The sequence below is a fragment of the Malus sylvestris genome, chromosome 5, assembly GCF_916048215.2.
Source record: "Malus sylvestris chromosome 5, drMalSylv7.2, whole genome shotgun sequence".
NCBI classification, from domain to species: Eukaryota; Viridiplantae; Streptophyta; class Magnoliopsida; order Rosales; family Rosaceae; genus Malus; species Malus sylvestris.
Window position 1 is genome coordinate 13,906,460 of NC_062264.1, and position 26,839 is coordinate 13,933,298.

At 38.5% G+C, this 26,839-nt stretch overlaps 2 protein-coding genes across 2 annotated transcripts in view; both read left to right on the forward strand.

The window, feature by feature from the left end:
* The first annotated feature begins 1,785 nt into the window (after positions 1 to 1,785).
* LOC126623460 (uncharacterized) overlaps positions 1,786 to 26,839 on the forward strand; it is a 32,050-nt gene continuing 6,996 nt past the window's right edge. Inside the window, exon 1 of the mRNA XM_050292373.1 lies at positions 1,786 to 1,886. The gene's annotated coding sequence lies outside the window, so the exon portion shown is untranslated. The remainder of the gene's footprint in view (positions 1,887 to 26,839) is intronic.
* LOC126623458 (UPF0496 protein At4g34320-like) lies at positions 11,423 to 13,499 on the forward strand. Its single transcript, XM_050292372.1, has one exon. It carries the CDS (start codon positions 12,178 to 12,180, stop codon positions 13,303 to 13,305), a length of 1,128 nt encoding a protein of 375 aa, XP_050148329.1. The 5' UTR covers positions 11,423 to 12,177; the 3' UTR covers positions 13,306 to 13,499.

A 26,839-nucleotide genomic window follows, 5' to 3' on the forward strand; every position in this document is an offset into this window, starting at 1 on the left:
GTGTCAAGAGCGTGCTGATAACGCGTTGTAGGCATAATTTATTGAACGATTATGGAGGCCATAGAGAGAGAAGGGGTGAGGCACATAGAGAGAAGAAGAGAGATATGTGTAATTGTGGGGGGTATGTTATTCCACCCCTTTGTGCCTTTATTTATAGTAGTAGGAAAGGTTCATTCCTTACCCTTTAGGATTACAACATTTAATAGGTAATCTACTCCTAATAGGAAAATAAGATACATTCTCATATCTACTAGGATTTACAAAATCACATTCCTATTCTAATAGAACTGCAACAAGCGGTTATAGTTTTAACACGTTGAAAAAAAAATTGGCGTTCAAATTTGAAACTGCAATTAGTAGTTGCAATTGGTTTTATTCCTTTCCCGCAAAAACTAAATCGTCTTCACTCTCAGGTATGTTACTTTGATGTTTGATTTATTTTTAATTTCCCTTTTTATCATTAACTCCGGATTTGATCAAATATATAGGAGTGATTGGTGAACCCCCAGTGAATGATGCATTTTCAATATATGAGTTGGTGGTTTCACAAGAAAATTACAGAAGAGGGGCAACAAATAGTTCCATTTTTTTGGGTAACTTTGTTTAATTTTTTTTCCTCCTATCCATGAATACAAGTTTGAACTTTTTTATTTGTGTAATCAGTTTTCAAGTTTGTTTCACAGGGAAAATATGGAAGAAGGAAGAGAAACAACAGAACAAGAGGGAATCGAAATAGTTTTGAGTCATCCTCTTCTGTTTTGGGTAACATAGTTTCATCCCTTTTCATGGTGGCCATGGTTTTGGGGAGAGAAACGAGGATGGGGAAGCTATCTTGGATTTTGCAATGGCATATGATCTCTTCTTAGCCAACACCTTCTTTAAGAAGAGAGAAGAACATGTGATCACCTACAAGAGTGGGTCGTCAAAAACACTAATAGATTTTCTTCTAATGAGGAAAGGGGACCGTATAACTTGTAAGGATTGCAAAGTTATACCGGGAAAGAGCTTGGCTAATCAACATCGCTTGTTGGTGATGGATGTACATATAAAAAGAGAGAGAAAAAAGAACAAGACTTGGAAGTGCCTTAGGACTAGATGGTGGAATCTAAAAGGAGAAAAACAAGCCATTTTCAAAGAGAAAGTAATCACCCAATGCGTGTGGGATAGAGAGGGGGAAGCTAGCCAAAGGTGAGATTCCATGGCTAGTTGTATCTGAAAAGTAGCAAAAGAGGTCTTAGGAGAGGTATTAGGAGAGTCCAAGGGCTTTGCTCCACACCAAAAGGAATCTTGGTGGTGGAATGAGGAGGTACAAATAAAGGTGAAGGCTAAGAAGGAATGTTGTGAAGCCTTATACAAGGATAGGACCGATGAAAATGATGAAAGGTATAAAAGAGCGAAGCAAGAGGCGAAGAAAGTTGTGAGAGAAACTAAACTAGCGGCTTATGACGATATGTATAAGCGACTAGATACCAAAGAAGGAGAGTTGGATATCTATAAACTAGCTAAAGCAAGGGAAAAGAAGACAAGGGACCTAAACCAAGTGAGGTGCATCAAGGATGAGGATGGAAAGGTTCTTGCTACAGAGAACACGGTCAAAGACAAATGGAGAGGTTATTTTCATAATCTTTTCAATGAAGGACATGAAAGGAGTACTTCTTTGGGGGAGTTAAGTAACTCAGAAGAGTGTAGAAACTACTCATTTTATCGTCGAATCAGGAAGGAATAAATGGTTGTAGCTTTGAAAAAGATGAAGTGTGGGCCCAGATGATATACGGATCGAAGTGTGGAAGGTCTTGGGAGAGACGGGTATAACATGGCTCACTGACCTTTTCAATAGGATTTTGAAAATGAAGAAGATGCCAAATGAGTGGCGAAAAAGCACTTTGGTACCTATCTACAAGAATAAGGGCGACGTACAAAATTGCATGAACTATAGGGGTATTAAGCTAATGAGTCATACAATGAAGCTCTGGGAGAGAGTTATTGAGCGTAGATTGAGGCAAGAGACACGGGTTTTGGATAACCAATTCGGGTTCATGCCAGGGCGCTCAATCATGGAGGCAATCTATCTCTTACGAAGATTGATGGAAAGATATAGAGATGGGAAAAAGGATTTACACATGGTCTTTATAGAATTGGAAAAAGCGTATGATAGGGTCCCAATAGACATTCTTTAAAGGATTTTAGAGAAGAAAGAAGTACGAGTAGCATATATCCAAGCTATAAAGGATATGTATGATGGAGCAAAGACTGTTGTAAGAACTCATGAAGGACAAACCGAAAGTTTCCCCATAATTGTAGGGTTACATCAAGGCTCATCCTTAAGTCCTTACCTTTTTGCATTGGTAATGGATAAGTTAACAGAACATATTCAAGATCATATTCCTTGGTGTATGCTTTTCGCAGACGATATAGTGTTGATAGATGAAACTCAGGAATGGGTAAATGCGAAGCTTAACCTTTGGAGAGAAGTGCTGGAATCTAAAGATCTTCGCCTAAGCCGATCAAAGACAGAATATATGGAGAGCAAGTTCAGTGCAAATGGAGGCCAAAATGAGTTAGGGGTGAAGATCGGAGATTAGGAAATACCAAAGAGCGACCGCTTTCGCTACCTAGGATCTATCTTGCAAAAGAACGGAGAATTAGATGAAGACGTCAACCATAGAATACAAGCTATATAGATGAAGTGGAAGAGTGCATCCGGCGTGTTATGTGACTGTCGTATGCCACTGAAGCTCAAGGGAAAATTTTATAGAACGGCAATAAGGTCGGCGATGCTGTATGACACAGAATGTTGGGCGGTGAAGCATCAACACGTACATAAAATGGGTGTAGCGGAGATGAGGATGCTTTGTTGGATGTGTGAGCACACGAGAAAGGATAAGATTAGGAATGAGGACATCCGAGGTAAAGTAGGAGTAGCCGAAATTGAAGGAAATATGAGAGAAAATCGGTTACGGTGATTTGGACATGTGCAAAGAAGGCCTACTGATGCTCCGGTTCGAAGATGTGACTACGGGACAGAGATTCAAGGCCGAAGGGGTAGAGGAAGACCTAGGAAAACTTTGGAAGAGACCCTAAGAAAGGACATAGAGTACTTGGATTTAAAGGAGGACATGATACAGAACCGAGCACAATGGCGTTCTAGGATTCATATAGCCGACCCCACTTAATGGGAAAATGCTTGGTTGTTGTTGTTGTTTTTTGGTAATTAAAGTTTGAACCTTTTCTATTTGTTATAAACTTTTAAAAATTGGGTTCATGTTTTCTATTTGTTAAAAACAAGAAGGAACCAAATGTCTTATCTGCACATTTGTCTTATTTAATTTGTTCAATTCTATCGGTTCCCCTAATTCAGTGTGATCTATTTGGAGTTTAATTATCTCACTTTGTTCATTTATTTTGGATTAATTATTTTTACTTGACTAATTGTTGGATTGGTTGGGTTTTGATATGGTAAGGTGTTGCGGTTCTTAGTGGATTAACTTCATACCTAATCAGTTTATGATAAGAAAACATGGGATCCTGACAAGGCATAACATGACAAGGGCTTCATGTATAAATGATGCAATCTGGTAAATTACACATTCATGTTTGTCGATTCATCAAATTCTCTGTCAAGTCAGTATTTTCATTTTCTTTGTTTCTTTGAATGTGTAGAAGGATACAGATTTGAATGGAAACAGAGCCACAGATAAAGATATTCACCTTCTCCCTAACTTTTTCTTCGTCATTATGTGTTCTCGAATTTGAAATTTGGTCTATTAGTGTTTAGTAATTTTGTATAGCTATTTCATGTTCTCCACTGTGGAGTTTTTTTGTGTGCTAATTAATCAATTTTATTTGTCTTTGTTTATGGAAAATGTCTACAGCAGCAACGATGATATTCCGTATAAAATGGCACATCTTGGCGGTTGGGAAATCGACAAGCAGGTCACACCTTTTGTACTTCGAGAAGGGGAATTCTCCAGTTTAATGTTGTTGCTATTTTGATCCTCCACGTAGCGGATTTCACCTAAGTAACTTTGTGCGTTTCATATGATATTTCTCAAATATTTTGAGATTTTGCTGCTAGTGTAAACGGTCAATATGAAGGTGCTATTTTTACTTTTTTTTGTATCTCTTGCACATTGTGTCTCTTTTGCAGAAAATGTGGTGTGGAAACACACCAGCGGGGCCTCACACACAAGTAGATAGTGTAGATATCTTTAGTCACCAGGGAGATTAACTGGTAAGAGGTTTTAACAAAGGCTTCGATAATAGTGTGTGTGGTACTAATAGATGGTTATCCTCACTTTTATGTCGAACTCAAATTTGGCTCTAACCTAAGCCCCCAAATTCCAACATAGCATGCAGGAACACTAATGTTTTCCCGTGTGATCTTCATACAAAGGTACGAAGAACTAAATATGGTTAGTTTACTTTTTGGATGCTTAAAAATATAATTTTAGCCAAGTCCCAACATGAGGTTGATGTTATAAATTTTTGGACTCTATTTTTAGAAAAAATTGGCATTTTCATCAGATAAGGTTCTTTCTATTTTGGATTGTGGGTCGAAATTATTAAGACACTGACGCTTGAGTGTTTTAAAAATAGGTGCATGACATATGAGTGTTTTGATCAAGAAAGAGCTGCTACAATTGCTGTATCATTTGACTTATTGTATAGTGCTTCAAAGAGGAAAGTAGAGACAATAAGTTCTCATTAGAGTAACTCTGTAACCGATTCAATGGATCATGTACAATTCTTTAAGTCTAACTCTTCAGATTCGTTTTTCCTTTTTATTACACAATAATAGATTCATTAATGATGCCATGTACAACTCTTTGAATTTATAAGAGCTATATGTAAAGTTACAATGACTGTATCAAATCATCATATAATCAGTTGTTTGTTAAAATATTATATTTTCTATTTTTAAACACATGTAAAACATCTTACGAGGCGCGTAGCACCCATGATTAAAAAAAAACTTGGTTTAAAAAGAAAATGTTAATGAAGCACGAAGCAATTCTTGAATAGACTAACGTATGTAATTATATTTGAAAAAGAATTTGTAGTTTGATTGCAAACAATGTGAAGCAACAAAAAAGAATTTGTAGTTTCATGAGTAACCATTAATTCACCAAGGATTTGAAGCAGCAAAAAAGGGTACGAAATGCACCAAAGCATCTCGAGGATTTTTTTTTTTGTAAACAATGTGAGCCTTTCTTCGTTGGTTGATGTGTGTTATTTTTTATATGCTAGCTTTTTCATGTAATTTTGTTGTTCAATGTATTCAATTGGGGTGGTTTTTCCTTTCTTTACAAACTATTTGATTTGGTTTGTATCATTGTTTGTTTTAATAGGCACAAGAGACATGTGATTGGCATTCTACCAAATTTTTTTTTAATAATCTTAATCATGCTTTTATGTGTAGAATATAATATGACAGGAAGATAAATGTGAAAATTTGCTACCAGTAAAAAATAAAAGAAGAAATCAACAGAGAAATTACACATTATGGATTAATCTAAAGTAAAAATAGAGGGAGTTAGAGCTAGATTACAAATAAACATCGGATATTTAAAAGATTTTAGGGCCACACAGCACCCTTAATAAATAAAAGCCTAACAAAGGAAGAAATCAATAGATAAATTACACATTATGGATTAATCTAAAGTAAAAGATAGAGGGACTTTGAGCAAGAAACTTTGTACGTAGCCACATGTGATGTAAAAAAGGACCTTCGCACTCGTAAGGCATGAAGAACAAGTATGAATTGTTTTTGTAGTAAAGATGTCCTTACGTATGCATAGATGTGAAAGGAAGAAAAAAAAACTCTAAATGCCACGCGTAGCGCACCATGATGTAAAAAAAGCCTTTTGCACACGTAAAACAGGTGCAGAAAGGCTAGTTTTAATAATTGATTTGTTAGTGTGGTTTTAATAATTGATTTGTTACTGTGGTGTTGATTTAATAATTGGTGTTGTTGAATTTATTATACTCGTCCATGAAGTTTTATTGTTCTTTACTCTCTTGATTATCAAGTTTCATTGTTCTTCACTCTTAATCTTAGACTCTTGATTGCAAATATTTAGTACGTTTGCGTCTAAAAACGTGAGACGTGTAATTTTTAAGTAATGCTTATATATCTTTTTTTATTATTATTAATTTTAATGATACTTGATGTGAAATAATTTTTTTTATGTATTTAGGGAATATATATCAATGTATGAAGAACCGAGACTCAAAAAATTTTAAGACCCCACTTCGAAGGCTCGCTTAGGGCTCCTAAATTCTCAAGATCGACCCTAAATGGAAGTAGTGTGGTCTGTAATGTAAATTAGGGATGAGAAGAAAATAAGAGTTTAATATTTTTTGCTAAGAAAAGCAACAGAAAATATGAAAACCAAAATCCCAAAACAAAAAATAATAAAAACGAAAAAAAAAAAAAGCGGGAGAGCGTTACGAACCACATGATGTGGCTTAGTGTGAAAAGGTTTTGAAATCTCTCATTGGCGGCAACCAGTAGGTTGGGAACACGTGTCAACACCATGACGTGCCATCTCCTAAAAGCGGGTGGGTCGGAGGTGCACGCGGTGCAAACGGGAACAGCTTTGCTCTTGACATTTTGTGTTTCTACTCATATAAGTAAAATGCCCCTCCACTTTAATAATGTTACGAAACTGCCACTTACAAATTAATACGGAGGGGTTTCTCTCTCTCTATTGTCTAATTCGTTGCTTGCATTACCAAATTACAAAATTTGAACAACATCAAACAAACATATACTTTCCCTTCGTCTCTCTCTCTTTTTTTTTTTTTTTTTGTCAAACAATAGATGTGTTAGATTAGATGACAGATTATGGAGTCGACAGAGTTTCGATATCTACAACGTGGTGCAAAGGTAACATTCTTCTCCATCACTGTGGTGGAGGACCACTTACCCCACTTGCTCTTTTCCTTCATCATGATGAGTACTTTTCCTTTCCAGCTATAAGTGGATGCATGATGAGTATTTTGAATGTATAGTGGTGAGTATTTTGAATGTATAGTGGCTTTTTTACATTACTGTACTATTATTAGGGGAGGGGAGGGAGAATTGAAAACTATTACAATAATTTAGGGGAGGGGGCCAGAACACATGAGTAAGAATTCAACACCATATCTACTAAGATATTAGATCACATGCATGAATGTATAGAGTGTTAATATCATCATTCTCTTCATTAACATTTCTTTTGTGGATTAAAGTTATACTCATTGAAAGCAAATTTCCTAAAAAATATTATCAACTTTGACGATATAAAACTTTAGCTTTTGTCTTCTGACGGTTCATTTCTTCTTTGTTCTATTAAGCCATTTGTTCTACATCACATAAGTTCAAATCTTACTTACTCCCCTTTACTAGATGGAAAAAAAAGGGAAATTCTTACAAGGCATTCTTGTGAAATACAATTTAGAAATTTTGAGAAAGGATAACAATTTTGTTCCAAAAACATTATCGGTTTTTGCTTTTAGTTCTTCATTCATTCATATCTAGTATTTGATGTTTATCCGAACCTTTAACCCATAATGACACACCTCGACTCGGAATGTCCACTAGAACTCCGAGTCGAGAGTGTTGGCCGACACCTGGAAGGTGACGAAGTCATAAAGTGTGATAATGTATAAAATGTGAATAAATTAAAACCTAAAAAATCCCTAAGTACGCGAGTGCGCGGTGAGCGGATCTAGACTCATTTCACGCGTGATACAGAGTATAGGTATAGTGCAGTAAGGTGAGGCAATGATTATACCATCACAAGAAAACATCTGTACCGAAAAGTGCCACGAATCCTCGTCGATACGGAACTCTGCTGCTAGAACCTAGAGGGGTACAAAAATAGAAAATGTGAGTGAGTGAAACAAAACTTTTCAAACAAATTCCAACTACCAAAAGTAATAGTCCTTCACCATAATACCTGTATAATTTCCTGGAAAGTAACAGGCGTGACTATAAATCAATACCATAACCAAAATAATAGTCTCACAATTATACCGTGTCAAATATCTCAATAAGAATAAGTACTCAGGTGAAATAAATCAATATGAAATGGCATATTAGCCGAATCCACCTATAGTGGCCTGTAAGGCTGAATTAATAGCTCATCAACATGCTAGTCGGAGTCACCTCATGTGACTTATACGACTTATCCATATCTCATCAATCAAGGCTAGCTCATAAGTCGGAGTCACCTCTACGACTTCTCCATATCTCATCACATATGCTAGCTCATCACATATCTCATCCTATATGCTAGCTCATCGCATATTTCATCGTATATGCTAGCTCATCACATATCTCATCATATATGCACATATTTCATCATATATGCTAGCTCGTCACATATCTCATCATATATGCTAACTCATAAGTCGGAGTCACCTCAAATGATCTGTACGACTTATCCATAGCTCAATAAGTATACCTGCACACGAGTCGAAACCACTTAAAGTGGTATGTACGACAGGACTAGGTGTAAATAAATATGCTCAAGTGCTACGATCACGTGAAGACTATGCGAATAATCGCGGGTCATCTACGAGTCGGAACCACCTATAGTGGTCTGTACGACAGGATTGTGCACCTACCTTGGATCCAAGGTGAGCGTAAGGTGCGGGAGGTGAACATCACGTGAAGGACTGTGTCCTGACCATGGGTGGGAGCACTAACACCGGGGTGCAAGTTTATGAGCTCTCAATGCATCTTAACATAACATGTACGATTCATGGGTAACCCGTACAACAGTGTCGGAGTTGCTTAAAACATTATATAGTCATTCCATAACTCCATCATTTTAACTAATACCATAAACTCACTTGAACTTACCTGGGTGTCATGTGTTCACCTTTGTACTTTAAGCATTCACAATAATTATGTGCAGGTAGTATACATATAGATAAACCACGATGAAATCTGATATTCAACCACTTTATAGCATTTCCAATTATACATATACATATATATAATGTGGCATAAAAATGCATAAACTATAACGCCCTACTCCCGAATTATTTATTTTCGGGAATAATTATCGATGACAAGCCCAACTAGACATTAGTTTAATTAATTATCATTACTTACGCTTCCTTTCTTCAGATTCTTGACCAACATTTAACCACCAACTCATAAGGTTAAATCTCATATTTTCCACCAATGTCTCTTACACTGCTTAATTCCCTAAACAAGGCTATTGTCTCAATTATTGTATGGTTGCATCTAACGTCTCGTTAGACTACCTATGTACCCTGAACAAGGATCAAGCCATTCGTAATTCACAATAGTATTTCAAAGCATTCACAATAATCATAAGCAATAATCAGTTTATAAACATTTATGGAATTGTCAATCATATATATACATATATATAATACATGATAGAATGGAAAAGACCCACCCACCTGAGGTCCGTACCACAACTTCCAAGCATGCATATCGGGACATTACAAACCATCATCGCCTATGACCAATTATCAAATCACATCTCAGAGTTCTGATCAATAAAATACATAATTTACATAAAACGCATCCCTACGTAATTCAATTTGAAAGATCTGCATCACGGATTTCTAATCCGTTACTTCCAAAGATTCACATTATACTTCTAGAACAACATCCTAAAGTTTCATTGTGATCCAACAGTCGGATCTCCGCCAATTGCCAAAATCAAGTGGCGGTCAACATTTTATTTTATGAACTTACAAATCCAATTTGGGAAGATCCATAAGTCGGATTCCCGATCCGTAAGTTTCTATGGTTCTCAAATATTACGTACTATAACATATTATAGTTTGGTGACGATCCAACGGTCGGATCGTCGATTCATATAATGACATATTAACGTAACGTAGAGAATTTAGATTCTAACAATCAACCTACGTCATACAATAACCAAAACTGAACTCAAAGCACCTAATTAGCCTAATAATAACATCGACAACCCCCTGGCCACGCGCCGCTGCACGCGTTGCAGCGGGTGGCGGTCGGCCGGCTTGACTCACCGGAAAATCCAACTATTTCCAAAAATTACCAAAATTTACAGGAATTAAGATCTCAATGAGTAGAGTAAACTTTATACCTGAGACCAAGTTTGATTTGGCCGGGAAAAGCTCCAATTTTGTTCAAACCCGCTGGAACCCTAGAAAATGGTGTGCTTCAATTCGACCTCCATACTCACTTTGACGCCTCGACCATTGCCTGGGCTTTGTTCTTGGGTTCTAGAGGAGTGTTCTAATGGTGGTAATTGAAGGAGATGGTTTCACAATTGATGGATTTTGGGCAAGGTCTCCCACGACACCCATTACTGTTTTTGTACTAAAATACTATCAAATTCCCTCTAATTTTTTGTGGAACAAGAAGAGAAAGGGCCAAGGTGATGATTGGGAGCAGTTTATAGGTCCAATTCGTCGAAAAATTGGACGAGAAAAGACGAGGAGTCACCGGTTTGAGGAAACGAGTTGCACAGGTCAAGGAAGACCCGTTTGGGTTCCCTCATTTTCTTCTTTTCTCCTTTCCCTCCTGGTTATTCTCTTCCATTCGTCACTCTCCCTCTCTCCTCATTTCTGATTGGGCAGTGCCCATCTCCTTCCTCTCCATCTCTTTTGCTGCCATCAGGCAGCCATTCCCCTTTCTCTTTCTTCTTCTATTTTCTCCCACAACCCTTGACATAAAAAAAATATAATAATAAGAAATGAATAAGATAATAAATAACAATCCTTACCCACGTACTTTTGAAATACGGTAAGGTAATAGTTCATAAGCGTCATGAACTAACGATCAACGAAAATCAATACCCTCGCCTCTAGAGTATTCTCATAAATTTCACATTTTAAGATTTATAAAATAATAAAATTTGAAACGGGTTGTCACACATAAAGTGAAATAACAAAAAGGAAAAGTAGATAAGCATGACATTAATTTGAAATATGTAAACCAAAGTGTTATTATAAATTTCTTTTAGGACAAAAGAAACTATTGACAGTGAGATTCGAAATCCCAACTTATTCAATTGGGAAGTTGAGAGATTTTAATGAATTTATAAACCTATGGATTTTTATGGAGTTTAATTGATTTGTAGAGATTCATATAAAATTTTGATTCAATTCCCTAAAAATCTCATGATAAAAAATGAGATTTGTGGATGCTCAAAATAACTACGAAATCTCTTAAATTCCCTCTAATTCCTCAACTTTTTCAAATTTTTTAAAATTAAATTCTAATTAAATACATGTTATAAACTTTTTAAAAATTTTAAAACACTTGGTTTTAAGTGACTAAAAAGTTTATTTTCAGTATGAGGGTATTTCAGTAATTCTGTAAACTCTACAAACCCAGCTCAAAATCTTTACCTTGTTCCTTGGTCCAAGAGGAAGAGACCGTCGTTCTTCTCCTCAAATTTGTAGCGCTTGACTTGTTCTGCACTGTTTTGGCTTGCCATAAGAAAAGTAGACCAAAAAGCCAAAGCCTTTGGTCTGAAGCTTCTTCCGCCACCCCCAGCCCTTCAACATATTCAGGGTCAGGCGGTAACCGTTGCTTTGCGCGTTAAAACTGTAAACTCAGCCACAAACACAAAACACCCTCACAGATATTGGTTTTTGGAGAGAGAAAGTTAAAGATAAATGCAGCCTAATAGTGTTTCTTAGAGAGAGAAACAGAGAGAGAGAGAAGGGACATTGCTTCCCGCATTTTCCATGCCTATTTCACTCGTTTCTCCCTCATGCGTGCAAGTTATTCCCAAAATCTTAAATCTCAAAAACCCAAACCCCATATTTTCTTTCCCATTAAAATCTCCTCTTTCTCTTTAAACTTCCTCATTCATCTCTCATACACCATTATTTTCCCTTTATTTGATCAAAACCCATCATCTATTTTATCGATTTGCTTTATTTGTTCTCGGTTGCTCTTGTTTATTGTGGTCGGTTGGAAAAAGCTCACAAGGTTTGCTGCTTTTAATGCTTTTACACTCTGATTTGTGGAGGTGAAGTCTTTCAAGGTTGATTTTTTTGTATAAAGGGTTTAAATTCATTGGATTTGGCCAAGTGGGTTCGGTTTAGGATCTGCAATTCCTTATTATTTTGGCAGAAATCTGGGGCTGGAAATTGATTTGGGGAAGATTTTCATGGTTTTTGGTTGTTTAGATCTAGATTGAAGCCATGGGAAGCCATATGAGCAAGAAGAGCGCTGAAACATCATCCTCTGCAACCAATCTTCATACAAATTTGCAGTACACAACTGATCAATTGAGTTCTTACGAGGCAGCTTGCAAGCTCGATGCAGACTTGCAGTCCTTCGACACGAATCTCCAAACCCGAACCAATCATGTCATCAGCACAATCGCGGCAGGAGTCGAAGTCCGAGCCCTCTCGTTGGATTCGCTGAAGGAGGTGACAGGATGCCTGTTGGAGATGAATCAGGAAGTTGTGAAAGTTATCTTGGAGTGCAAGAAAGACATATGGAAAAATCAGGAGTTGTTCGAGCTCGTTGATGAGTATTTTGAGAACAGCTTGCAGACTTTGGATTTCTGTACTGCGTTGGAGAAGTGCTTGAAGCGAGCTCGCGATAGCCAGTTGCTTATTCTCGTAGTGCTTCAGCGATTTGAGGAAGAAACCGAAATGGGAGGCGGTCAATACACAAGGACTTTGGAGGAGTTGAAGAATTTCAAGGCGATAGGTGATCCCTTTACTGAAGAGTTCTTTCAGATATTTCAATCTATTTATAAGCAGCAAATACTAATGCTCGAGAAGTTGCAAATGCGAAAGAACAAGCTCGATAAGAAGCTCAAATGTATTAATGCTTGGAGGAAGGTCACGGGTATGATATTTGTTGCTACATTTGCTGCTGTGTTGATTTGTTCTGTTGTGGCGGCAGCCATGGCTGCTCCGCCGGTTGCAGCAGCTCTAGCTGCGGCTAGTTCTATCCCAGTAGGCTCAATGGGGAATTGGATTGACTCTTTGTGGAAAAACTATGAAAATGCTTTGAGGGGTCAAAAGGAAGTGATTAGTTCAATGCAAGTAGGAACTTATGTTGCCATTAAGGACTTGGACAACATTCGGGTTCTCATTGATCGATTGGAAATTGATATCGAGTCCCTCTTGCACAATGCAAGCTTTGCCATTGACGAAGAAGCTGTGAAAGTTGCGATAGAGGAGATTAAGAAGAAGTTGGGAGTATTTATGAAGAATGTAGAGGATTTGGGAACTGAAGCTGATATCTGCAGCCGTGACATTCGAAGAGCAAGGACTGTGGTTCTGCAGAGGATCATCAAACATTCCAACAACTGAAAATCGACGACCCTCATATAACCAGTTTCTGTTTTTTGATGTTTTGAGGAAATTTCGAATTTGTGTAACTTTCTATTTTTTTTTTTTTTTTTTTTTTGCTTTCATCGTATTTGTTCGTTCTTTAGATTGTAACTTGAATACAAACAACTGGATTGATGTATATAAGAAATAATGCAAGATTATATAGCATTTTACCTCGTGTCTCAATATTTAGGCAAGAAATTGACTTCAAATAGTTCCGATTTAATGACAACATTTTGTCTTCAACCTCCTATTTGATTGCTAGATTTGATGAAATCTTTCCGTCCATAACTTTGCGATCTCATGGATTTTCGGAATGTCGTGCCGAACATATTTGAAGATATCGGAGTAAGAAGTCTCTTATTCATTTGGATTGCCATATAGGCATCTTTCTTCTGTTTAAAGAATGCTTAATTGTTACACGTTGAGAGTTGAAACTTGCAAGTTCCAAGAGGAGTAAGGTTATAGTCTCTCCCTCTATGGTTGGTTTCCAAGTTCACAACTAACTAAGCCAATTGTATGTAGTTCTCTTGTATCCATGTTTTTTTTTCCGGTAACGAGGAAAAACCCTTATGATTCGTTTAATTTAGGTGTTCTGTTAGGCTCAAGTTTACAGCTTGTCTCGTGCTCACTTTTTCCCACCGAGCCAATTGTATGTATGGCTTTGTATGCATGAATTTCCAGAAATTCACAAAAAAATAAAAAAATAAAAAATAAAAAAACACTTCTTCATGTTGAGACATAGCATCGAACTCGTTCATACTGAAAACAAGAACATCTCACAATCTAAAGGTCCTCAACCTGATAATTTAACTAGGGTGACAAGCCTCCCAACAGCATTGTGAAACTTTGGTACCTGCGTGTGCCCAAACGCAGACATGATCTCACCTTTCTGTCATCTGGTTATGTATTGAATCTCTCCATACTCTCTCTACAATTCAAGCCCCTTCCTCACTTTCGTAACTATGGGGGCATAAGCTGACCTGTCCCCTAACGCATTCCTCATCGTAATCTTGTTTTATGACCTCCTTGACAAGCTCCCTAAGTCGAAATCTGCAAAAGCAAATAGATCCATAGTTTCTGCGAACAAGATCAAGGCGGAACCATCAGCTACTTGCTCTCAAACTATTTGGTTCACTTGCAAGAATCTATCGGCAAGGAAGACTTGTAGTTTGGATAAAATCTCCGTAAAATAATACTTCGCATTCAACCTAAAGGAGAACTAGAGAAGCAAAACATGAGATCTTTCATCTAGATAGCTTGTAAAATTAAACCATAAATTGATAAATAACAGGTGACTTGTAATACAAGAAAGCTATGGCTAAAGTTACACTTCGTGTTGATGTGAAAAATAAGTTAACACACAAATTAACCCTCTTGTTGACAATTGTAGTATGGATAAGTAGGGATTGTTCTTAAACCGGGGATTAGGAGGGATTGCTAAAACACTCTAAACTGACTCAAATCTGTGAAACAAAGTTTAAAAATACGAAACTAGACTCAAAGAATGCAAAACTAAACTCTAAAACACTAAAACGAACCAAAATAATCAAAACAGCAACCAAACACTCAAAACTGCCTAAAAACCACTTTCTGGGCAGTTTTGAACACAAAGCATCAAATTGGACGAATTTGGGTTTTAACTTGTACCAAAACACTTAAAAACATAAACCAACACACTTTCCAATTAATCTAGGAATTCAAAATAATTGGGGATTTGATTTGGACGAAAATAAACTTAAATGGCAGATTGTAAGAGAAACAGATTGTAATACAAAGTTATGAAGAATCAATGGATGATGGAATGGCTAAGGGGTTCTTCTCCACACATGAAATATATGCAACCTAAATCGATTTCCAGTTATCAATTGAATAAGTTATGAACCTCGACACTCCAAGTTAATTAGGTCCGCTTAAATTAACCTTCAGATTTCCCAAGAATCATTGAATCGGATGAATATGCATCGCAAACAAATTATTCCTAACAAGTTCTCTATATGAACAGCATGATAAAGACACAAGTTAGAATCATTACATTCTTTGGAAATCATAAGCATCGACAAGGCATTTGTAACTATGGAAAACATGATACTCTTGCCAGGAATCTACTTAACACGATCGTGACTAGCGACCTTCACTACTTGCGAATATAAATTCATAACGATTAGGTGAAACAAATTTATATCCTATCACCAAATTCAAACATGCAAATCAAGCGTGCACTCTCAATCAACATGCAAGAATAAGTTCTAAATCCAATGGTTAAGCAAATTGTATTCACAACTTATGCAACGATAACTGGAAGTAATCAACTTATTTCACATATATAATCATGGTTTTGAATACACCCTTAGCCAAAACAAAATTAGCCAATCATACTTAAAGCAAAACAAAGATTACATGAATTAGACATTAAAATCCAAAGAAAGAAAACACCTAGAATGCTCCAACTTGGCAGCAAGTGCATCCAAGAATTCTCCTTTCCCTTGCTTGCGGCAGATTGGTTTGTGGACAGGTTTTGGGTAGTTTTATGGTGTAGAATGGATGAGGAATGATATAGAAAGGTTTAGGGTGAGTGTGGAGGAGTGTTTGATGGTTGGAGGGTGGTGGAAAACTCGGCAAAGAGGGTGGAATAAGGTGGAGTGGCTGTTATGTTTTCTGGGCACTAAAATGGTGTTTTTGGGGTGTTTTGCTGCCTAAGGTGAGTATGGACGAATTTTCTGCATGAATGATGAATATGGGAGGTTCAACCCTTTGCCAAGGGTTGTAAACATGTATATATAGGCCCCAAAAACCCTAGAGAATCAGATTAGGCAGTGGGGGAAATGCACAGCAAGGAGGGTGAATTTGTGGTGTGCAATGGTCCAAGGATGAAAATGGAGCAATGATGCAAAGTATGGAGGGTAAAATGGAGTGGTATTTCAGCTAGAGAGCATGAATGATTGTGTTCATTGCATGGAAATGAAAAGGGGAGGTGAAATGTTTCAGAAATTAGTCAAAGGTGCAGCAACATGTGTTGCACACGGCATTGGATCCCAAATGTGGATGATGGAGCATCAATTGGTGCATGGAATGGTTGTGAAAGTTGTGTGAAATCAGATGGGTGAAGGGAACAAGAGGTATGCAGCAATTGAGTGTGATAATTGAGTGTATTGGGGCATGAAATCAGAAATATTTTAGGGGACAAGGATGATTAAGCATGCATGGGAATCCAAAGGGAATGCTATGTGGATTGCACGGCAAGGATGTGTGTCCTTTTGTGGCTGAATTCATGATCCTTTGTACACTAATTCTTCACATTCTTAGCCTCTTTAAGTCTTCAATTTCGTCCAAACCTTGGTTCCAAATATGTGACATGCATTCCAAGCTCCATTTTGCTCCAAAATGCTCCAAAATGCATCTTCTTGCCTACTTTGTCCTTAAAATCTGAAAACACATGAAAATGACTTTAAACATTAAAATAACTAAGGAAACACGACATAAATGCACAAGAACAAGCCAACTAAGTCGCATAAATATGCTCCTATCAAATTCCCCCACACTTAGCTTTTGCTAGTCCTCGAGCAAACAAAGAAATAAAACGAAACGAAACGAATACAACACAACCTAAACCTTCCAACATTTGCCTCAGGGATTTCCAATGCACATGACATGTTAAAGATTATCATCCCCACAGATTTGAGTCATCTCTACACTTAAGCACATACTTAATCATAGTCACTACTTACTTGTTCACGTTAATCAATTAAAACAATGTTTTTGATGTAGTAACATGCCTTAGAGAAATCACTCAATTCCTTACAAGATATGCACTCAATTTTCACTTAGATTTTCTAACTACACACCCTATACTAGTTATATGTGAGAAGATTGATGTAGATATGGAAACGAACGCTCACATATATGTATAACAAAGAACGCAATTTCTGGAGTTAATAAGCATGTTAAGATATGATCTCATGAATGGAATGCTACTACTTAGATGCGAGAACCAGTGACACCATATGCTCATACCAAATTCAAACTCCACAAATTGAAACACATAACACTCAAGATTGAAGTCAAGGGTTGTAACGGGGCTTGGGGTGTTGGCTAACAAATGAAGGTAAGGGAAAACAAACGTTCTTAAAGCAATAGCAAATAAAATAATGAACTTGAACTTAGAATTCACTTAGATTGCAGAAATCAACTTTTAGACGTAAGGGAAAGATTTAAGCAACTCTTAGGGTCAAATTCAACTCTTTTTTTTTTTTTTCTCTTTTTTTTTTTTTTTTTTTCTTTCCACCCGTGCCTATGGCACACTACTTACATGAGAAACACTTCCCCCACACTTATTTTCTGCCATACATAATTACAAGGAATTCAATTTGAATCATGCTTTACTATGCTTTAAGAACAAGGGTATGGATGGTCCTAATCTAGGCTAGGTGAGGATAACGTGGGTTAACAAAGAACGTAGGCTAACAAGGCTCAATGGGGTTAACTTAAACAAATGATGAAGTAGGATACAAGGCAATTTGGCTTTGGTGGTGGTAACTACACAACTTTATCTTGAATATGTGTTATGCAAATCAATATCATGCTTTGAATGAAATGGGCATGAGTTCTAGCATTTGGAACTAAATGATGAAACGCTTTCTAAGTAGTAACCAAGCAAAAAAAATGAGATCATGCAACGACTTTAGAAAACAATAATGCACAGATTATCAACTCTCCAAATAACGTTTAGGCTCAAGTCTCACAAGGTTGTAGCGTTTGTTTGAGTTCCTTTCTTCAAGCATGTTACAAAAACTAATTTTTCCTTTATGATTGCATGTGAATTCATAAATTATAACTACAACCAAGTATAAACCAAAGAGCATATCAAACTTTCATCCATGTTTATAATTCTCTTTAACAGTCATGTAATTAAAAACCAAATCCTCATCATTGTGTTGGAAGGTACCCTAAGACACAAAATAAACAAACAAAAACAACTCTTTTTCAGTTTTTCAAAACAATTTTTCAAATTTTTATGAGATTTTTAGATTTTTATGTCAAAACATACTGAAACACTCCAAAACAGCTTAAAAACACTTAAACAGCAAGGAACAACACTAGAAGTAATGGGTGATCATTTTCTACAAATTATTTTTAGATTTTTATGTCAAAACATACTGAAACACTCCAAAACAGCTTAAAAACACTAAACAGCAAGGAACAACACTAGAAGTAATGGGTGATCATTTTCTACAAATTTTCATGCAAAACAATAGTTACCAATTCCCCCACACTTAAATCGAACATTGTCCTCAATGTTTCAAGCATATACTCACACCAAAAACAAGCAAATAACAAACGACAAATAAACATGACAAATATGGCAAAGTAAAAACCAGACAGAGTAAAGTTTAAGAACGCAAATCTGGTTTTGGAGATAGTTGATCTTGTTGACTTTCCACAGCTTTGATCTTGAACTGGATTGGAATTGTACGGCGAAGCTTTGCTCTTTGGCGATGTTGCAATTCCTTATTTGTTCTCCAAGCAGATGTGGCAGCTTCTCTAGTTCTTCATCTCAGACTCCTTCTGCTGGGTTGATTGTGCAAGCTGCATTCTTCTCTGCTTGTTTCTTCTGCACGACGGGCAGGCACGAGGTAAAGGTGTTGGTCTGTTTCTTTCTTCAATCTTTCCAAGTGCCCACCTCTTGCTTTCTTTCTCCTTGTCCCTAGTTGAGGATGAATCAGCACGTTGTCTCCACATGCTTCGAGGTATCATCTTCACTTCCCTTATACGTGAGAGACGAAGAGGAAACACAAGATGATGAGTACTCGAGAGCAAGTGCTGGCTGGAGAAAGGACAGGGAGAAAGCATGATATGAGATACTCGTGATCTCAACCTTTATGATATGAAATACTTGTGCTCTGGATGGGTTGTTTGCGGGGGTATCCCAGGGGATGAGAAATACAGAGTGACTCGAGAGGGTTTGTTGGAAAGCCATTTCAGAGAGGATGAAAGGTTAAGTGAGGCTGAAAATTGGGTGAGACTGCTTCACTTTGAAGTTCAACATTTATAGAATTTTCTTAATGGCTGGGAAGGCATTGTTCCATTACTCGTGTCGGCAAGCCTGGGATAATTTAACAGTAGTTTTCACGTGCATTCCGCTTCTCCAGAAATTTTTCGACAGATTGTGCGTGATTTACGCAACGCAGATGTGCAATTTGACAGATGCTGACACGTCTCGATAAAGCAGATGCCTTTTTAATATCCGGAATTTACGCTTCGAGTTCTGAGCTTCGTTGAGGGCAGAGATTGCATGTGACAAGTGCTGACGAGGCTGAGAGAGACACATGGTTGGAATCGGCGCTTCGACAGACTGCCCGTGATTTTCGCAAAGCTGAGTTTGTGTGTGACAGGTGCTGACGAGGCTGAGAAAGCTGACACTCTTCGATATCTGGAATTGGTGGTTTGTGAGCAAGCCCAACTTTTGAGAACTCTGGCGCCTCTTCAATCTCTTGAAATCCCATCACATGTTGATTTTTATAGAGGTGCGTAGCTCATTTCAAAGTGCATTGAAATTCCGCTTGTAAAACTCCCCTTTGCACTTCTAACCTCTGAATTTAGCCCATCTCTTCTTTCTCCAAAACCTCTTAAATATGTCTGGCCCTTCCGATCGTCGTTTTGACTTGAACCATGGTGAAGAAGCAGCCCCTCCTTCTCCAGACAACATATGGCGTCCGTCCTTCATATCCCCTACTGGTCCTCTTATAGTTGGGGATTCGGTGATGAAAAATGACATGACCGCTGTGGTGGTGGCCCAGAACCTTGTCACCCCCAGAGATAACAGACTGCTCGCTAGACGGTCTGATGAGTTGGCGGTTAAGGAGTCTCTGGCTCTTAGTGTGCAGTGTGCGGGTTCTGTGTCCAACATGGCCCAAAGCCTATTTGCTCGAACCCGTCACGTTGAATCGTTGGCGGCTGAAATACTTAGTCTCAAAGAGGAGATTAGAGAACTCAAGCATGAAAATAAACAATTGCACAAGCTTGCACACAATTATGCCACAAACATGAAGAGGAAAATTGACCAGCTGCATGAATCTGATGGTCAGATTTTACTTGATCATCGGAGGTTTGTAGGTTTGTTCCAACAGCATTTGCCGTCATCTTCTAAGGCTGTATCGCGTAGTGAAGCTCCAAATGATCAACCTCCGGTACCTCCTCCATCTGTGGCTCCACCGACTGCTGAGATTCCGCCGACTACTGAGACTTCTCCCAAGCAACCATTGTGAAGGCTCCCTCTTGTCTTATGCTGTGTTTCTTTATTTCCCAGTTTCCTGTTCATTTCCATGAAGTTTAATGTTAAAATCCTTTGCATATTTGTTAATGTTTCAAAATAGAAAGTCATACCCCAAAAATAATTAAACAAGCAAAAATATTAACAATCAAGCAAAATAAATGGTTTGCCTCCCTTGAAGCGCTTGCTTTAACGTCTTCCAGCCGGACGATGCCACATTGATCAACCTTCATGGGAACCCATGGCATGCAGTGGGATCTCCTCCACAACATGCTCCACAAAGTGCTCGTAGTACGGCTTCAAGCGATGTCCATTCACCTTGAATTCTTGCCCGGTTCTCAAGCTCTTAATTTGGACTGCACCATGCACAAAAAGATTAGTAACAACAAACGGGCCAACCCACTTGGAACGTAACTTACCAGGGAATAGACGAAAACGGGAATTGAACAACAACACTTTCTGCCCAATTTCGAAAGTCTTGCCTCGAAACATCTTATCATGGAATGCCGTGGTCTTCTCTTTGTAAATTCTAGCATTCTCATAAGCTTCATGCCTTATCTCATCAAGTTCACTCAATTGAAGCTTTCGATGAATTCCAGCTTGGTCCACATTCAAATTGAAGGTCTTGATGGCCCAATGAGCTTTATGTTCTAATTCCACGGGAAGATGGCAAGGCTTGCCATACACAAGTAGAAAATGAGACATACCAATGGGGGTTTTGTAAGCCGTTCGATACGCCCATAATGCATCATCCAACCGTAAGCTCCAATCTTTTCTATTTGGCCCAACGGTCTTCTCCAAAATCTGTTTGATCTCACGATTCGACACTTCGGCTTGGCCATTAGTTTGGGGGTGGTAAGGTGTGGAGACCTTATGCGTCACATGGTACTTCTTTAGTAATGCCTCAATGGTACGGTTGCAAAAATGAGACCCGCCATCACTAATTAGCACCCTAGGCATCCCAAACCTAGAAAAGATATTAGTTTTCACAAAATCTGCCACAACTTTAGAATCGTTAGTTCGAGTGGCTTTCGCTTCCACCCACTTGGAAACATAATCAACGACAAGTAATATGTAAGTGAAACCAAAAGATGAAGGAAAAGGACCCATAAAATCGATACCCCAAACATCAAAGATTTCAACAACAAAGATGGGTACCTGCGGCATTTGATCTTTTTGGCCAATATTACCTGTCCTTTGGCATCGATCACATGTTAAACAAAAGGTTCTAGCATCTTTAAACAAAGTAGGCCAATAAAAACCACATTCAAGAACCTTAAAAGCTGTCCTTTGGGTGCCAAAGTGACCCCCACATGCATATGTGTGACAAAAACTTAAAATTGAGTGAAAATCTGATTCATGCACACATCTTCTTATAACCTGATCTGAACAATATTTCCACAAGTATGGGTCATCCCAAACATAAAATCTAGCATCCTTTTTAAGTTTATCACGTTGGAATTTGTTTAGGGTGCTAGGAACTTGTTTAGTCACCAAATAATTCACCAAATCTGCGTACCAAGGAGCACTTACCTGAACGGACAAGAGTTGTTCATCCGGAAATGTTTCGGAGATGGGAAGATCCTCTTCTTCACGCACCAACCTGCTTAGGTGGTCGGCAACAACATTATCACTCCCCTTCTTGTCCTTGATTTCGATGTCAAACTCTTGAAGTAGAAGCATCCAACAAATGAGTCTAGGTTTAGCTTCTTTCTTGGTGAACAAGTACTTCAAGGCTGCATGATCAGTGAAAACAATAACTTTAGTACCAATTAGATATGATCTAAATTTATCTAAAGCAAATACAACCGCCAAAAGTTCTTTTTCGGTTGTAGAATAATTCAACTGAGCATCATTCAAAGTGCGTGAAGCATAATAAATAACATGTGGCTGTTTATTTTTTCTTTGACCCAAAACAGCGCCAAGTGCATAATCCGATGCATCACACATCAATTCAAAGGGAATGGACCAATCCGGGGGAGTTATGATGGGTGCCGTGGTGAGGAGGTCCTTGAGATGCTTGAATGCCTTCTCACATGCCTCGTTGAACTCAAATGACACATCCTTTTGTAGGAGACGGCATAGGGGTTGTGCAATCTTGGAAAAATCCTTGATAAACCGTCTATAGAATCCTGCATGACCAAGGAAAGAACGAACCTGTCTCATAGAAGTGGGAGAGGGTAAGTAGCGTACAAGATCTATTTTAGACTTATCAACTTCAATTCCACGTTCAGAGATAATATGACCCAAAACAATACCTTGTTAAACCATAAAATGGCATTTCTCCCAATTTAACACAAGGTTTGTTTCAACACAACGTTTCAAGATTAAAGTGAGATTATCCAAGCAATTATCAAATGAATTACCAAACACACTAAAATCATCCATGAATATCTCAATAATTCTCTCAACATAATCAGAAAAGATGCTAACCATACACCTTTGAAACGTGGCAGGAGCATTGCACAAACCGAATGGCATGCGTCGATATGCAAACGTTCCAAAGGGACAAGTAAAAGTGGTCTTTTCTTGATCATCCGGGGCAATAACAATTTGATTATAACCGGAGTATCCATCAAGAAAGCAATAAAAGGAATGACCGGCTAACCTTTCGAGCATTTGATCTAGGAATGGCAATGGGAAGTGATCTTTCCTTGTGGTTGAGTTTAGCTTCCTATAATCAATGCACACTCGCCAACCGGTTTGAATTCGGGTGGGCACAAGCTCATTCTCCGCATTCTCCACAACCGTCACTCCAGATTTCTTGGGTACACATTAGATAGGTGAAACCCAACGGTTATCGGAGATGGGATAAATCACCCCACAATCTAGAAGTTTGATTATCTCCTTTTTCATAACTTCCATCATCGGAGGGTTAAGACGGCGTTGAGCCTCTCTAGTTGGTTTGGCCCCCTCCTCAAGAAATATGTGATGCATACAAGTCGTAGGGCTTATACCTTTAATATCGGCCAATGTCCATCCTAGGGTAGATTTGAATTCCTTCAACACACGCACTAGCTTCTCCTCCTCTTGTACCGTGAGGGATGAGGAGATGATGGCAAGTAGTGTCTCGTTTTCCCCCAAAAAGATGTACTTCAAATGGCTTGGTAGGGGTTTGAGATCAAGTATGGGTGCCTGAACGATGGATGGAAGCAACTTGTTAGTCGAAATTGGAATGAAATTAAAGTTAGGAGACTTACCACCATGCTTAGGTAGTGACTCAAGGGCAGCAACCAACTCAAAAGTTTCATCACTAGGAGGCACGACATGGCCTAGTCCATGTATGCCGTGGGTTACACTAGAATCTGCCCCCTTGGTTGTGAGTTCCATTCCTCGTGTAATGACTTTTTCAAGCGCATCGTCATTCAAATCTTCAAGATATCCCTGCGCCAAAGAGTCAATTATATCAATAGAGAAACATGAATGGTCCTCACTAGGGTACTTAATGGAATCAGAAAGATTAAAATTAACAACTTCCCCATCAAATTCCATGGACAACGTTCCACTATACACGTCAATCTTCGTCTGGGCCGTCTTCATGAATGGCCTTCCAAGGAGGATGGGCAATGAAGGAGCATGATCTGATTCATCCATTTCGAGCACATAAAAATCTGCTGGGAAGACTAAATGATCAACCTGCACCAAAACGTCTTCCAACACTCCATTTAGATAAGCGTTAGATCTATCAGCCAATTGTATGATTACACCATCATGTTTCAACTCACCTAAGTTCATGGATACATAAATGGAGTATGGCATAACATTTATAGAGGCTCCTAAATCTAGCATGGCAGATTTGAAAGGGGTGTTACCAATGACGCACGGAATTGTAAAGCTACCCGGATCTTTGCATTTAGGGGGTAGTTTGCGTTGCAAGATGGCGGAGACATTCTCACCTACCTTTACCACTTCCTTAGTTGAAATCCTCTTCCTAGTGGTGCATAGCTCATTTAAAAACTTAGCGTATCTCGGGACTTGCTTAATGGCATCCAACAAGGGTATGTTGACTTGAACTTTCCTAAGTGTCTCAAGGATGTCCTTTTCAGCTTCTTCCTTCTTTGTTTGCACAAACCTGCTAGGAAAATGAGCATTCGAAGGCACAACATTAGTAGAAACTGGATTTGACACATTCTTACCTTTATTGGATGAATTGGACAGATTTGGAGCCATGGGGGCTTGCGGCATAGGTGTGTCCACCTTTGCCGTGGGTGGGCATGCTTTCTCCTCCTCAAATTGAAGTTTTTCATCCTCTTTGTGAACTGTTTTTTATGAAGAACCTGCCCCAATCTCTTTTCCACTTCTCAAGAGTATGGCCTTTGAACTTTCAAAGCCTCCCTTCGGGTTTGGAATGGTAGAACTAGGAAGCCTTCCTTGGTCTCTAATCTGCCCAACAACCTCGGCAATCTGCCCCATTTGTTTCTCTAGTTGGTCCACTCTTTTGTTTTGATTTTCCTGCCCATTAGTCAAAGTGGTTAGTAACTTAACAAGTGTATCATTATCCAAAGCATTACCTGAAGTATTTGGGGCAGATTGTGGTTGGACTTGAGGGGGTGCGTATGGTTTGTTGTAGAAGCCCGATGGTTGTTGCCTAAAGCCTCCTTGTGGTTGGGCTTGTTGTGGCTCTCTCCATTTGAAGTTTGGATGGTCTCTCCACCCCGGATTATACATGTTGGAATATGGATCATGTCTTGGCTGATTTTGGCTTTGAAACCTAATGGCATTAGCGCTCTCCCATCCACCATTCTCAATGAGTTGAGGACACTTTTCGGATGCATGTCCTTGGATAGAACATACGCCACACACCATGGGTCCTTGAATCTTCATTCCCTCGGCCATCTGTGAAACAAGAGAAGTAAGATTAGCTAACTGAGATTGAATATTGGAAGTGGAACTTACCTCATGCACTTGTTGCCGTGGGGGTCATCTTTGGCCTACACCCTCGTATTGTTGAGCGTTCAATGCTCGATTAACAATCAAGATTTTTGCAGCCATGGGCGTTTTGTCCACCAATGCTCCACCCGCCGAAGCATCGAGCATTTGACGTTCTAATGGTAGGAGCCCTTCGTAGAAGTATTGCAAAAGCAACTCCTCCTTCATCTGATGCTGTGGACAAGAAGCAACAAGTGATTTAAATCGTTCATAATATGTAGGAAAAGACTCACCTTCATCTTGTTGAATTCCACTTATTTTTTTACGAAGAAGAATGATGCGAGAAGTTGGGAAAAACTTCTCCAGAAACGCCCTCTTCATACTCTCCCAAGATGTAACTGTACCAGGAGCCAACTCGTATAACCAATCCTTGGCTTTGTCCATTAAAGAGAATGGAAAAGCCTTCATCTTTAAAATACTTCCGTCAACGGTAACCGGAGTCATACTTGAGCACACCACTTCAAATTCTTTCAAATGTTTGTTCGGATCCTCCATGGACAGCCCATGGAACTTTGGAATGTGGTGGAGCAAACTTGACTTTAACTCGAACTCTTCGGTTTTACCTTGAGCAGCCATGGGATATTGGATACACAATGGTGCGGCATTATCCAAACCCGAGGCGGCAAGCTCCTTGAGCGTACGGTTGTCCATGGCTATACCTTGCTCTTCTCCACCCACTTGTGCCGTGGGATCCTCCTTGTGCTGTTGGTTCCTCCTTCTTCTCAAAGTTCTCTCGAAGTCGTCGTCAAAGTCCAAAATATGCTCACGAACAGGTCGGGAACTTCGAGTCATGCACTAGTACCTAAAAACAAAGAAAACAAAACAAATCAGCAACTTCAACAGAAACTTAAACAAAATACAAAAATTCGAAAGAAAACAATCCAAGAGATTAGCAAAGTTGCTAATCCCCGGCAACGGCGCCAAAATTTGATGTGAAAAATAAGTTAACACACAAATTAACCCTCTTGTTGACAATTGTAGTATGGATAAGTAGGGATCGTTCTTAAACCGGGGATTAGGAGGGATTGCTAAAACACTCTAAATTGACTCAAATCTGTGAAACAAAGTTTAAAAATACAAAACTAGACTCAAAGAATGCAAAACTAAACTCTAAAACACTAAAACGAACCAAAAGAATCAAAAAAGCAACCAAACACTCAAAACTGCCTAAAAACCACTTTCTGGGCAGTTTTGAACACAAAGCATCAAATTGGACGAATTTGGGTTTTAACTTGTACCAAAACACTTAAAAACATAAACCAACACACTTTCCAATTAATCTAGGAATTCAAAATAATTGGGGATTTGATTTGG